We start from the raw sequence: 13,411 nt of genomic DNA, 5'->3' as shown, positions 1-13,411 counted from the left end.
TGACTAGTTTGTCACCTTTGCCACATCATTTCAGGTGCACTTGATGTCATCTCATCTCGTTTGCAAATACGCGTGCATGCATAGATGCGGCACTGGCGCGGCTGGGATCTGACAGCATTCAGCATGTGTATGCCAATTTCGGGTTTTGGTATCCTTTTCTTGCCATATTCCATGAATGTGGGTGATACGTGGATGATTCAGGGTTACATTCAGCCCAAAAGCATTTGACTTGTGCGGGCTGAACAGGCATAGTAAGTACAGGTTTCTATCGGAGTATGATCGGTTAAAAAGAGGAATCTTATCGTTTTTCGCCTCAGACGTCATTTCCTTTCTCTTTTCAGGAGATACAAACAACGTTTGAACCCTTCTGATCTTTATTTTATCATTCTGCATGAAGGGGGAGTGAAAAAGCGGGTTCCTTTTTCATATCGATATTTTCTCGGCATTCCAATTCATATGCCATATTACTTCACATGATATGGCTATTTGGGACTGTAAGGAAAGGGGGGAGCTTTAGGTTTTATCTGGTTGCTTTCGGTGAAAGGGATTGAAAAGAAAAAAGAGAAGAAAACCCCGATTGAGATTGAGATTGGGAATGAATGGAGGGAGAGAAAAAAAAAGATCTGTAATAACTGGTATTCATGCATTCGATTGATTAGTACCCTCTTTTCATCTGAAGTGCATTCATCTCTTTCTTTTTCTATTCTTTTCAAACTCTGTCAATATAAAATAGATATCACTGTAGCTTATCAAAACATACGTGAGTCGATCAACCTTATTCCTTTTATTCTCCTGCACACATACATCGACTTGTGTATTGCTTTAGATGGGACATGAAAGTGGGGAAGATGCGATGGTGGGATCCCTTTAATGGAGATGTGATGGTGGTGAGATGATGACCCGATCTGCACGGATCACCTATCACCCATCTCCCGCTTCTGACCTCGTTGTTCTCCCTGCTACGTGTACGATGATCACCCTTCAGATGTTCCCGATCATTTGTGCATACATATACGAATCATGAGAATGAAGAGCTGATCTTGTCTCATTCCATTCACTTCTTTCCTGACGTTCAGCCAAAAACCCAAATCAACTTCATTCAAAATGTCCGACTCTAATATCCCATCTGAAATGAGTGCTTTGTACTACCATGAGGTGAGTAAATCTATTCATTTGCCATTGGATTCACTGTCAAAAATCACATTTTGAGCCTCTTTTAGCTGATGATTGTGCTTCCCTTTATTCACTACGTACTCTCTTTTCCCTAATTCCGTAAAATCTCATCTCCTTTGTTCTTCCGACCTATCCATATTCTCGTCATATCACCTGCTATCCTAAACGTTCAATGATCGTTGCAATGGATATCAGGCTCGAAACTTTGAGGTCAAGAAGGTACCTGTTCCCACCATCAACGACAATGAAGTCCTCCTCAAAGGTAAGCCAGCTCCTCGTCAACTTTGCGTACTCAATGGATTTGCTGACACTTCGACTTTCAGTCGACATCTGTGGTGTATGCGGTACCGACGTGAGCTTTTCTCTTTCTCGATTTGGATGTAAAAAGGACTAAGCTGATCGCCGGTCGTCACAGCAACATATCCATGAAGGAGAATTCATCTCCAAGTTCCCTTTGATTCCCGGACACGAAGCCGTTGGTAAAGTTGTTGCCATGGGTAAAAACGTCAAAGGTTTCTCTCTTGGTGACCGAGTGGCTGCCGATGTCGGAGGTGAGTTCTTGAGCTCTTTCGTGTGCCCCACGTCAAATCAAAGAAATATTTGTTAACGGTCTCATTCCCACAATAGAGACCTGTGGATGGTGTCACTATTGCCGAAAGGGTGATGAGCTCTTCTGTGAGCACTTCACCCCTGCCGGTGTCGCCAGAGACGGTGGTTTTGCCGATTATATCAAATAGTGAGATTTCTCGATTCTCGTCTCGGTGCGCGCAAAAGGGTCATGGACTGATTTCTTCACGCTTTTCAGCCACTTCGCCAAATGTTACAAGATCAAGAACCTCGGTGATGAGGAAGCTACTCTCCTTGAGCCCGCATCATGTGCCATTCACGGTATGGACAAACTCAAGATGCCTTTCGGTGCCAAAGTCCTCTTGATCGGTGCTGGACCCACTGGTTTGATCTTGGCTCAACTGATGAAGATCGGTGGTGCCGGACACATCACCATTGCCGCCAACAAGGGTATCAAGATGGATATCGCTCGAAAAGTTGATGCTGCCGATGCATACATTGATCTCGACAGACAAGATGCCGCCAACCAATGGGCTAACATCAAGAAAGAGAACCCATACGGTTTCGATGTTGTAGCTGAATGTACCGGTGTCGAATCTATCGTAAACGACGCCATCAACTACGTTACTCGAGGTGGTACTTTACTCGTCTATGGTGTCTACGAGGACAAAGCTAGACTTCCATCTTGGTCTCCTACCGATATCTTCGTTAACGAAAAGGTACGTCCTCTTATTCTTTCCCATGATTATATGTAATCAAGCTTACTGAATCGTCTTACAGCGAATCATCGGTTCATTCTCCCAAACATACTGTTTCCCAAGAGCTATCGAACTCCTCGATTCAGGTAAAATCAAGACTACAGGTATGGTCACCGATGTCTTCGATCTTAAGGATTACCAAAAAGCTCTTGACAAAATGGCCACGTGAGTTGCAAAATCTTCATTTATAACTCGGAATCTTACAGAATCATCGAATTATACTGATCATTGTGTTTGATCAACAGTCGACAAGCCCTTAAGATCGCCATCAGACCTTAAGCTATGTTCAAGATCTGAAAGATATTCTTGCGGATTGTCATGTTCAATTTTGATACGTTGCTAGTCCGTAGATAGTCGTGAAGGCGTTTTTGGTATGGATGTTGGAAGCATATAAGTAAATATCCGAAAATAAATGTATCAACGTGCACAATGCTTTATTTCTACTCCGCTGCAAACAAAGACCCGTACAAGGAGCAGCGGTATGTACGTTGCAAAAATATACGAGTTTCAGCTATGTGGACAATACGGTAATCTGTCTGATCTAGCCCACAATTAGCATGTATGACCGCTCGGGGCCTCAGCAAATACTGGCCGTGTAATGAAGATTGTCCGCTACATCTATGCTTAACACTCTTTGAAAACATTAAATAGCCAAAACAGAAGTAATTGCATCTATAACACAACAATGACATTACCTCATCTGTAAGATCATTTACCAAGATCAGGTTTATTAGAATTAATTAAGTTAAATTATATAGTATTTACAATTTTACGTGAAATACAATTTGAACAGTCAACAAGCAATCTCATTGGCTTCCGACACATGTGATCTTGATTCTTATCAATAGCAAGGTTATGCCTTTGCTCTAAGTTGCTTCCTCAGATCTCCAACTTCAGCTTGTAAAGAATTAAGCTGAAATCGTAGATATACACATCAGCTTCTATTCTTTTCTGGACGGACGAGGGGAGAAGTCGAACCCAACTTACCTCATCAAGAAGTTGTATTCTTTGACCTTGAGATTTAGCTCTTTCTTCATCCGCATCATCTTCAGTTCCTTTCAATTTTCTCTTCAGGTCATCAATTTCATTATATAATTTGTTCGCCAAGGATGATTTTTCCTCTTCTGCAACTTGAGCTAAATCCAATGCTTTTGCGGATAATGTATCATTTGCTTCTGAAAGTCTTGAACAAGTTTCTAATTGAGCTTGTAATTGTTGTTCCAAATGCCTCTTAGCTGAATTTGCATTATCCAATGATCGTTGAAGATCATTTAGTTCATCTAGGAAATGGGATTCTGTACTGCCAGATTTAGCTAGACGGTCTTCTAATACTGCCACTTGTCTATGAGATCATGTGAACATATCAGTTACTGAATTTTTTAACACAGATCACAATTCACAGGCGGCGATGATCAACTCACTGTTGATAAGTCTCTAAACTTCGAGCACTCTCTTCTACCAGTTTCTTAGCTTTGAAAGCGTTACCTTTCAAAAGTTCTCTTTCTTTACCCATTTTGACCACCCTTTCCACTAAGAGTTTACTGTCCTCTACGACACCTCTGATTCTAGCTAAAGTCTCGTTGATATCGCCAACTTTCTCACTATGGGGTTGATACAAGTCTTGTAGAGCAGCAAAGTTCATCGCTCTACTTGGACTGGAAAGTGAAAGGTTGCTATCTCCTGTTCTCGGATCTATCAATTCGGCTTGAGCTCGTTTACTAGGTGGAGGAAGAATTGACCAGATAGAGTTGAACTGAGTAGCGATGGACTCCAATTCAGCTGACAGTTCGTCGACTCGAGATCGAAGAGCTTTTGTAGAAGCTGTGTCGGACGACATGGAGGATACAGCGTTTTGCGCTGCTTGCAGCGACGATGAGAGTGATTCGTTTCGAAGTGATAGATCGCTGATGTGTTCCTGTTGATTCTGATAGGATGTTATGTATCAGCTGGGATACTCTAATCGTGAAGGATTGGTGCGGAGGATCTTGTCGCAAACAATATAAATCTGCTCACCCTTAATTTCCTTTCAAATCCAGCAATCTCATCTCTTCTTCCATGTTCACCTTGATCCACTCTTGATTTCCAAGAATCTCTATCTTCACTTACTCTTCTCAGTTCCTCTTCTAAACCCATATTCACTTCTCTCATTTCATCTCTCAGATTTCCAACTTCCCTTTCTCTTCTGGCCACTAGACCTTTCACTTCTTCAATAGAAGGTATAATCTCATGTTCACCTACTGAACCCATTTTCCTACCTAAGATACCTCCTAGAGATAACCGGATTTGATCCATCAGATGTCTATCTTTTTCTGACATTTGACCTGATTCCAGTAATTGTTGTTTATCATTTATCAGTCCTGTTCTTTCTTCCATCCAACGTCTTTTATCCAGTTCAAATCCGGATCTCTCTTTATCCCAATTCCTTTTCAGAGATGTCCAAGAATCTCTTTCCCTTTGATAAGCTTCTTTCTCTTCTAACCAATTTTGTCTTTCCTCTTCCAGCTTCAAGCGATATTGATCTAATTCTCGCGCTTCTTCTTCGATGGCTCTCTCTCGTCTACCCATTCCAATGACCATTTCTTCTAATTCATTGACGCGATTCAACTTGTCGTTGGCTTGTCGAATCAGTTCAGCTTCGCGATCCTTCAAATGGTTAATTTTCATGGACTGTTTATCGTAACGAGCTTGAGTTTCACCTGATACTCTTTCCAATCTACGCACTTCCCATGCCATCACTCCTGACCAATGTTCCATCAATCTTCGCCGCAGAGAAGCTTCTCTATCTTGCAAGACGTAAACTTCCTATGCGGGAGTCGAGGAATGAGCTGTATACTCTATCGAGCATTGATGCCAAAATGCTCACCTTTTCAGCAACCTCTACTCGTTTCTCAGCCTGTTCCAAACTCTCCATTGTCTGTCTTGACATCCTCTTATTTGAGTTGTTTAGCTTTTGTAATGTTCTTGCAGCTGTCAAGATCTTGATTTCTCTTTGATGTCGCGATTGCAATGATTCCAGTCGATTCGACAATAGCGTCAGTTCCTATAACGCAATCCATTCGCATTAGCTTGACTTCTGAGCAGTATTTTATGGCGTGTGCATTTGAACTCACCTTTTTCCACGCCTCAACCTCTTCCCACCCTCCTATAGGTAAAGTCTCACAATCCATAGCAGCTTGACCCGCTAGTAGAGTCAACAGCATCTCATCTGAGCCTTGTGCAAATCCCATTATCGTATGCTCCTTAAGGTCCCCTCTCATTCCACTTTCATACGTTTCTTCTGTATTTTCCGAAGAATCAGGTGCTGACATGACCCCGTGTATTCCAGCTAGTAGGTTCCTTGGTGAGGTCGGCGATGTATCACGTTGTGATGCTATCGTCGATCTCCTTCTTACAGGTGATGGGGCTCTCCGAGTCACAGGCGGGTTTTGTAGTTTATCTAATGTGGAAGAATGTCCATCTGTAGCAGGTGAAGAATCAAAATAACCCATTTGTTTATGTGTATGTTGTGGAATTGGCGCTTCAAGTGTATTTCCTTCTCCTGAAAGACTCCTGTTCGCGGAATATGGTGAATATGATGATCCTAATTCTTCATTCGGACTGATGTTATTCGTGTTGTATCGAGCTTGATTACCTATATTACTTGGTCCAGCAGAAGATGATGACGAGTATTGTTGTTGCTGTTCTAACCTAGTTGACAGTTCGAACCTCCCTGCTAGATCATTGAGGTTTCCAAATCCATCTTGACTTGACAAACCATTAGGACTTATATTACCGTTGACATTACCGTTGGGGAAGTTTCGTTCTATAGGCGGTGATCTTGATCGGAAGAAAGCAGCTTTGGTCATTCGTGAAGATACAGGAGAAGTGGGTCCTGACCCTTGACCGGAGCTCATATTGATAGCTATTGGCATTCACTCGGTCTTGACAAGAGCAGCACGAAAGGGATGAGAAGCGAGGCAAAGGCTTTTGAATGAGGATTGTGAGAACGTTGAAAGGAAGATTTATATCGTTGTCTATTTTTGTCTGTGTTGTTGTTGTTGTTTTTTTTCTCAAACGCGATGGAATTCTTTACGTAGAATGGTGCCTTAGATTCCCTGTGCACCGATTTGTTACATTTCATGATCATTCTCTCATATAGACACTATGCAACAATTCAGCTACCAATCGAAGCATGCGTGCGAGGTACGCTTGTGTAGAACCTATGTCTGGCAACATATACGTATCTACATATGGGTATTATGTTCGCCCGCAACCTACAGGAAGAAATATCTATGCCCTAGACCCCTTCATCTTAGCAATGGCACTTGGAGCTCTGATCTTTCCTTTCTTAGCTTTAGGTTTTGCGTTTTTACCTCTCTCTCTTTCTGCTTTGGACATGCTTAATTTCACAGCACCTCTTTCGTTCTTCTCCAAAGTATGTTTAGCTTTCTTTTTGGCTAATCGACGAGCTTGTCTATCCGCATCTGAACTTTTGAACACTTTCCTTTCATCTTTCGAAAGATCTTTGATCTTCTCTCCTAGTTTAGGATCACCTTTAGGTACAGGACCTGATCTAGAATATGATTTAGGTTTGGCTGCTTTCTTATCGGTTTTGAAAGAAGTGGAAGTAGCGGAAGATGCGATGGATTTTATGGTATTGTTTAGTGTTTTATTGGTTGGAAGAGTTTTACAAGGTTGAACACGAAGATATCGTTTAGCGAATTTGATTTTCTGGGAATCAAGTGCAAGTATCTCGTCGACACTTTCTCGATCCTATGACAAAATGGAACGAAATCAGCTTGTCATCAAACTAGGCGTAGCCTACTACTGTAAGCTGACTCACGGCAAAGTGGACATAACCAAATCCTTTACCCAATTGAGTTTCATTATCTCTTACAATACGAACTCCAGTAACCCATTTATCCTCGGCTGGACCCCGTTCAGCTTTGACCAGTTCTTCGAAAAACACTCTAACATCCTCATCTTTTGATGCATAATCCAATCCACCGACAAATAAACTTTTCTTTGGATCTGTACCGCTCGGCAACCATGCATCTCGTTTCGCGAGAGCGTTACCTGCTGATTTCAATCCTACAGCAGATGGCAGACGAAGAGAATCCACTCGGATGGTTCGACCTAAAAATGTACTGGCGTTTGCCGCTAGTACTGCTGTAGCAGCTTCGAACGGGTCAAGGATAGGAGCGACGTTTGATGATCGTTCGGGATGAGGATGAGCAAAAACCACATAGGCATTACACGAAGCAAGTTCAGAGTGAAACTAAATGGTTTTGTCAATATCCTACAACCCAAATTAAACCGGGTTTACTTACGTCCTTCTTGATAAATGCGACCTTTCGCTTTCCTTTTGAGTCTAAGAATATCTTCCCTTGCTCCCACTCCTCATCAGCAAGTTGCTTCCTTCGAGTGACAGGAGCTTCGGGATCCTCGAGTTGAGCTCTCCAAGTTGCCGCACGTTCCTTCTCTCTCTTGGCTCGTTGAGTGGCATCTTTCTCTGGATCGTCGGTGGGTAGAGAAGAGGTAGGAGCAGCGAATGGAACGGAACGGAATCTGACTGATTCGATCTTGGCAGTAGGGACAAAGGAGATAAGGTGTTGTTGCAATTGGTGGAGTGCGGACTATCCATCTTGCCCATAAGCATGATCATCTTTCGTGGGTTGACGATTGCAGAACAATGACTCACCTTTGACTTGACACATTCCAGAGGTAAGTGCCCGATGAACACTGTCCTTCTGTCTTTGTCCACTTGGGTTTCTCCTGGTGGCACGTATTTCCCAAGTGTCTTTCCTTTCTTAGCCTTCTTCTCGGCCTTGGCTTTTAAAGCTTCGTGGACCATATCTTCGCTATCAGCATCGGAGACTTCTTCCTCTTCCTCTTCCTCTTCCTCTTCCTCATCCTCATCCTCATCATCCTCAACAGGCTGAGCTGCTTGGTCTACTACTTCATCATCGGACGAATCTGGTTCTGCTGGACCGGCAGCTTCCTCCTCTTCCTCCTCAGCCTCGGGCGTTGCCTCCTTCTTGCTCTTCTTTTGAGCAGGTCGAGCGGACTCTGGTTCCGCGGTAATCTTTGAGCTACTAGCTACTGGTGCAGGTGAAGCAGCTTGAGCAAAGGACGTCTAAATGTACAGTAGTTACAGTCAGCTTCGCAGCAACGAGTGTGAGAGAGCCTAACTCACACTCTTAGCGAAGACATCGTCTAAATCTGAATTCTTCACTTCCTTAAATAATGAGAGACCACCTTCCTTCGTTACGTCATCCGCCTTATTCTTCTCGGTCCTCTTTCGCTTCTTACTGTCATCGTGATCGGGTGCTTTACCCTTGCCGGTCTTTGAGGTCTTTCCCATCTCTGTGAATTCTGAGAGTTGACGATATGTTACTTCAAAAGCAATATATGGTGATGCTCACACAAATGTTTTACTAGACGTCAAAATCAACATTTTCAAAATTCTGTAAATTAAATAATGACCTCCAATAAAACACGTGGATCGCCCCTCCTTCTCAGAAAAAGGTAAAAACACAGCCGCCACCATCTTTCGTCGAAATGTGGCACTTTCCTCTTCACTCAAACCCATTCATCCCATACAGCTAAAAAGTCAATTCTACACCCTCCCGATCCACGCAAATGCAAAAAGGTAAGCCCATGGCGGGACTCGAACCCGCAATCGCCCGATCAGCTGGAGTCAGCATAAGAGTCGGGAACTTTAACCATTAAGCCACACGGGCGGTCGGTTTTTCATGTTTTCCCAACTTTTTGGTAAAATATATCCCAATAAATGTTGTGATTCCGCGTAAAAAACCGCCAACAACATTCGACCTTTGTATGTCTTTGTTCCCATGATCTAGCTTTTGGGAATGGCATGAGAGCCCTCTGGTATCATTTAAGTCAGGCGGTACAGGTGGTTAGTGAGTCTTCGATACAGTCGCCTTGCTTTTCATATCTTTCCAACCTTACAATCAAGTATATAGTACAATAACGCTAAAAACAGCCATTTTCTGCGGCTTTGTTCCTATCGATCTGGCTTTGACAACGGCCTGGAAGCATGTGATAGGACGAACGAGCGAAGGCAAATATCCTCGAGATAAGGTATACGAAGTACGAAGTAATATCATAGAATTCAAGATATACATTTCTTAAGAAGAAGTTCTAACTATTTGAAGTAGGACTTTGACTTTTATATCTAATATTTCTACAATGCCACGTACTTTACTATTCGCTTACAAAAGCAGTAAGACATTCCTGAGCATAAGGTTAAGCCAATGTCTAAGACAAAGTAAAGCATAGCTCTAAGGTATCCAATGTACGCATGTAGGAGGTGCCAGGATCCGAATCATTCCTGTACGGATCGGATCATGACAGAGCACTCTGGTCTAACGATCCGGGGCAGGCAGTAGATGTGACGTGAGCTCTGGGCTATAGTCGCATCGATGTGACCGATAAGTAAGACTGTGGGCTCGACTCTGCCATACACCCCATGACTTGTTTCTGATGTAGTGGACGCGACGGTGGCTTCCTGTCAATCATAAGGCAGATTGTGTCATGGACAAGTGCTCGTACTTTGCGATACGGTATCTCACAGCGGTCATATGAAGCGGATGACTCAACGGTTGAACCAGAGCTGACCTAAGTATCTCAACAGAACGGACCAGAAAGGGTACAAAAACCAAGATCGGTGACTTAGTGTGTCGCCCAATAAAGTCGAGAGCAAGTCACTGGAACCAACAAAACCATGAAATTCATGTTCTTTTGAGCGAGCAAACACATGCTATGTCTGTTCCTCGAGAACGGGAATTCATCACCGATCGAAATTGTACTCGTGAGCTATGGCGTCAAAAGTACTCGCCTTCCGCACAAGTATATAGCTCATCTCTGCGAGAGACCGAGATCTGAAGTCACGGACAGATACACGTCTCACGGACAGACGCTTTCAGTGATCATCTCTCATCGATTCTTACTGTTCACAAGGAAAGTGCCACATGCAACTCGTTGGTGATTGTTCACAACTCGGTAGTCGTGAGATCACTGAGAATCGTCTCCGCCCTGACCCCAAGTATCGGTGCCTTGTCCTGCACTCTTTTTTGCTTATCTCCAATCAGTCTTTTACACCATGTATTGTGGTGTCAATTACGTTTTAAATAGCGTTTCCTCCTATCTTGGTAAATCCAAAGCTCACCTGAAGAGAGCCTTGGAGTCAAGGTCACCTGTCCGTACGCACTTCGTTCTCAGACAACTTTATTGCTGTACCACTAATGCCCATAGAATGATATCAAAGACACGTCATGTCATCACTAAACATATGTACAACACTAGAATGAGCAGCCACATCTACAAAATACCACTCTCGCCTCAGGCCTTGAAAGCTACACATCAACTCTTATCCTCTGCAATAGCGGAATGATCTATCGCATGAAGAACAGTCATCAACACGTGGGCTTCAACTTCACGAAAGACAAGATCACTCACCCTGTCCCAGTCGTCCATTGCGCGCTGAAGCATTTCAACTTGACCATCGGCATAAGTTTCCAGAACTTCTTTCATCTCTTGCTTTTTATTCAATTCAAACACTGCATGTTCTTTCAATACTTCATCTGAGAAAGCATTTGAGGTTTCATGAGCTGTAGTGACTGCGTCTTGTAGCTAGGTTGTCGTAGGAGCAAGTCAGCTTGCACGAGGGCAGATGTTAGGACTAGCCCGAATAACAATGACTCACCTCATTGATTTTCCCGTCCAGTTTCCTGATTCTCTCCCTTCTCGTATGAACATCATCCGTTCCTCTGATCTTATCAACTTGATCTCTTAGGTAAGTCCCTAAGCCTACGGGAGCAGCTGAATGCCCACTGTTCAAAGCTGCTAATCGATCACGCTCAGATACGATAGCAGATAAATAAGCTGAAAGCTCTTCGAAATCTAGTTGCTTCTGATCTCGAAGTTTTATCACGTTTCTATGGGAACTGGCATACGCCAACAGGGAATGTGACTGGATCAAGAATGGTTCGACAGTTTGTTGGTTCTGTTTTTAGCATGAAATGTGATTAGCCACCAAGCTGAAATGAACTACCACGGATGGGATGTCTCGGAAAAAGGCCGCAATACTAGAAAGCTTGCAATGGATAGCAAGGACTCACCATGTGCTTTAGAAGCGCCGAGAAATCCAACATCTTCTCTGCGAACCTATTGAGAGGTTCAGTGATACCCGATTCGAGATATCCTAATCCTTGATAAGCGGCAGCCATGTCTTGGTAATCCGTCGACAGATCTATACGTATACATTCGCAAATCAGCTGGTCGATCACAATCTCACACGAATCGTTGACGACGAGTGACTCACCATCAACCCTTGTTTTACCTCTACCTACTAACCTCTCCACAGAAGTCAAACCTTCTTCGAACCTCTCCAGTTCCTCAGCCATCTCAACAAACCTTCCATCCGGTTTTCGCACTTTCGAGAATGCGTTTATAAACGTATCCGACAACGAATCCATCAAAGATGTGTGCGATTCAGGTGGTGGATGAGATATATGATGATGTTTCGCCACGGTCTATTGATCATACCCATGATCTGTCAATTGCCACTTTCAGGTGATTAAAGGAAGACAAACTTACCCATTCTGTACTTTGTAAGAAATCATTGACCAATTGACTCCGTTGTAGTGTCGGATGTCTAGCTATCCTATCTGCGAATCGTTGAAGACTAAGATATGACGTTAGATAGCATTCACCACGTTATTTGATGTTTCAATAGCTACTCACTCCAGTCGTCTCCTTTCAATGAATTCGGGTCCAAACCTATCACCTTTGATGTATTCTGCATTATGACATCATGTCAGCTATGGTCATACCCGAACATATATTTCCATAGCTCTTGTTGGCTTACCAAGACGATGCTTATCTGGAATGGGAGGTACCACGCAAGCTGGAAAATTCTTCACCAGGTGTTCACGAAGAAACACGAAATCCTGAAATCTCCTTCTCACAACAGCAGGTATCTTGGCGAAAGTCGAAAGGTTTGTCTGTACACAGACCACTTCAGCTCTTAATGACTCTCAATGGTATGTGTAGTATACAGAGGTTCACTTACCTGAGTTTTAACAGCGTAAGAAACGAACATGTCTTTAGTACCTTCATGTTCTTTAACAGGATCTCTGACTTCTATGCTCATCCATCTACCGTTCCATTCACTTGGATCAACCTCTACTGATCCTTGTCTTTCTCTTTTACCTAATGTTGCAGTCGAAGTGGAAGCTGTCTGTTCGTGTTCATCTTCGTGGCTAGTTGAAGTAGCGGATATATTCTCGAACCCTTCTCCCTCTTCGTCGAATGGTGACGAAGGAGATATCATAGCTCGAGGAGGAGCATCGTCCCATGCTATAGAGTGGAAGCCGTCCTCATCGATCGGTTGTGATGACATGGTATTTGTGATTGTATTGTATGGAAGGGGGGCGAGTGAGGGGCGTGGGTGTGCTCTTGATGGACAGATGAATGGGATATAAGCATGAATTGACCGGTTGTGTAAAATGCTATGCTATACCGATGTGATCATAAAACCAGTTGAGTTGTGATTATGTGGATAACTCGAATAAGGAAAGAGGGTCTATGCTCTCGCTTATCATACACTTATCCAGATACCACGCGACTGAGAGTCAATTCAACCCAGTGCAGGTATGCTGATTACCCGATAGTATATGATGATAGATGACACCTTTACAGTACAGGAATCAAACCCCCATCTACAGAAATTACTCGTATCAGAATATCTCATGTACATCAGCATACTCAAGTAGATGATCACATACAACAGATCGTGCTACTTGCCTTTGACCGCATAGCTCAATCTCTGATCTTTCTATACAAGTGAACTAGTCATCATTATCTCATTATTCAACGTTAACAAATCAATCACCTTCGCACTGCTCAAG

General features: G+C 43.1%; 4 protein-coding genes and 1 non-coding gene across 5 annotated transcripts; 1 reads left to right on the top strand and 4 right to left on the bottom strand.

Annotated features, from left to right (window-relative positions):
- Window positions 1-1,104: 1,104 nt before the first annotated feature.
- IL334_002656 (chlorophyll synthesis pathway protein BchC) lies at window positions 1,105-2,777 on the top strand (the record flags this gene model as incomplete). Its single annotated transcript, XM_062934398.1, has 8 exons — window positions 1,105-1,155; window positions 1,369-1,435; window positions 1,497-1,525; window positions 1,589-1,724; window positions 1,801-1,909; window positions 1,979-2,459; window positions 2,521-2,663; window positions 2,744-2,777. 8 exons carry the CDS (start codon window positions 1,105-1,107, stop codon window positions 2,775-2,777), a joined length of 1,050 nt encoding a protein of 349 aa, XP_062790449.1.
- A 574-nt stretch (window positions 2,778-3,351) lies between these two features.
- Window positions 3,352-6,391, bottom strand: IL334_002655 (uncharacterized protein; the record flags this gene model as incomplete). Its single annotated transcript, XM_062934397.1, has 6 exons — window positions 3,352-3,411; window positions 3,486-3,840; window positions 3,920-4,422; window positions 4,512-5,300; window positions 5,362-5,538; window positions 5,609-6,391. 6 exons carry the CDS (start codon window positions 6,389-6,391, stop codon window positions 3,352-3,354), a joined length of 2,667 nt encoding a protein of 888 aa, XP_062790448.1.
- A 376-nt stretch (window positions 6,392-6,767) lies between these two features.
- Window positions 6,768-8,841, bottom strand: IL334_002654 (uncharacterized protein; the record flags this gene model as incomplete). Its single annotated transcript, XM_062934396.1, has 5 exons — window positions 6,768-7,250; window positions 7,321-7,755; window positions 7,808-8,113; window positions 8,179-8,613; window positions 8,674-8,841. 5 exons carry the CDS (start codon window positions 8,839-8,841, stop codon window positions 6,768-6,770), a joined length of 1,827 nt encoding a protein of 608 aa, XP_062790447.1.
- Window positions 8,842-9,132: 291 nt separating this feature from the next.
- IL334_002653 lies at window positions 9,133-9,220 on the bottom strand. Its single transcript has one exon. It is a non-coding gene; the product is annotated as a tRNA-Lys (tRNA).
- A 1,635-nt stretch (window positions 9,221-10,855) lies between these two features.
- Window positions 10,856-12,903, bottom strand: IL334_002652 (sorting nexin-4; the record flags this gene model as incomplete). The annotated part of the gene is made up of 9 exons (XM_062934395.1): window positions 10,856-10,894; window positions 10,959-11,132; window positions 11,206-11,505; window positions 11,621-11,751; window positions 11,824-12,034; window positions 12,099-12,186; window positions 12,246-12,300; window positions 12,370-12,505; window positions 12,574-12,903. 9 exons carry the CDS (start codon window positions 12,901-12,903, stop codon window positions 10,856-10,858), a joined length of 1,464 nt encoding a protein of 487 aa, XP_062790446.1.
- Between the last annotated feature and the right edge of the window lie 508 nt (window positions 12,904-13,411).

This window comes from Kwoniella shivajii, chromosome 3 (assembly GCF_035658355.1).
Source record: "Kwoniella shivajii chromosome 3, complete sequence".
NCBI lineage: Eukaryota > Fungi > Basidiomycota > Tremellomycetes > Tremellales > Cryptococcaceae > Kwoniella > Kwoniella shivajii.
Note: the sequence above shows the minus strand (reverse complement) of the source record. Positions and strands in the feature narration are given on the sequence as shown.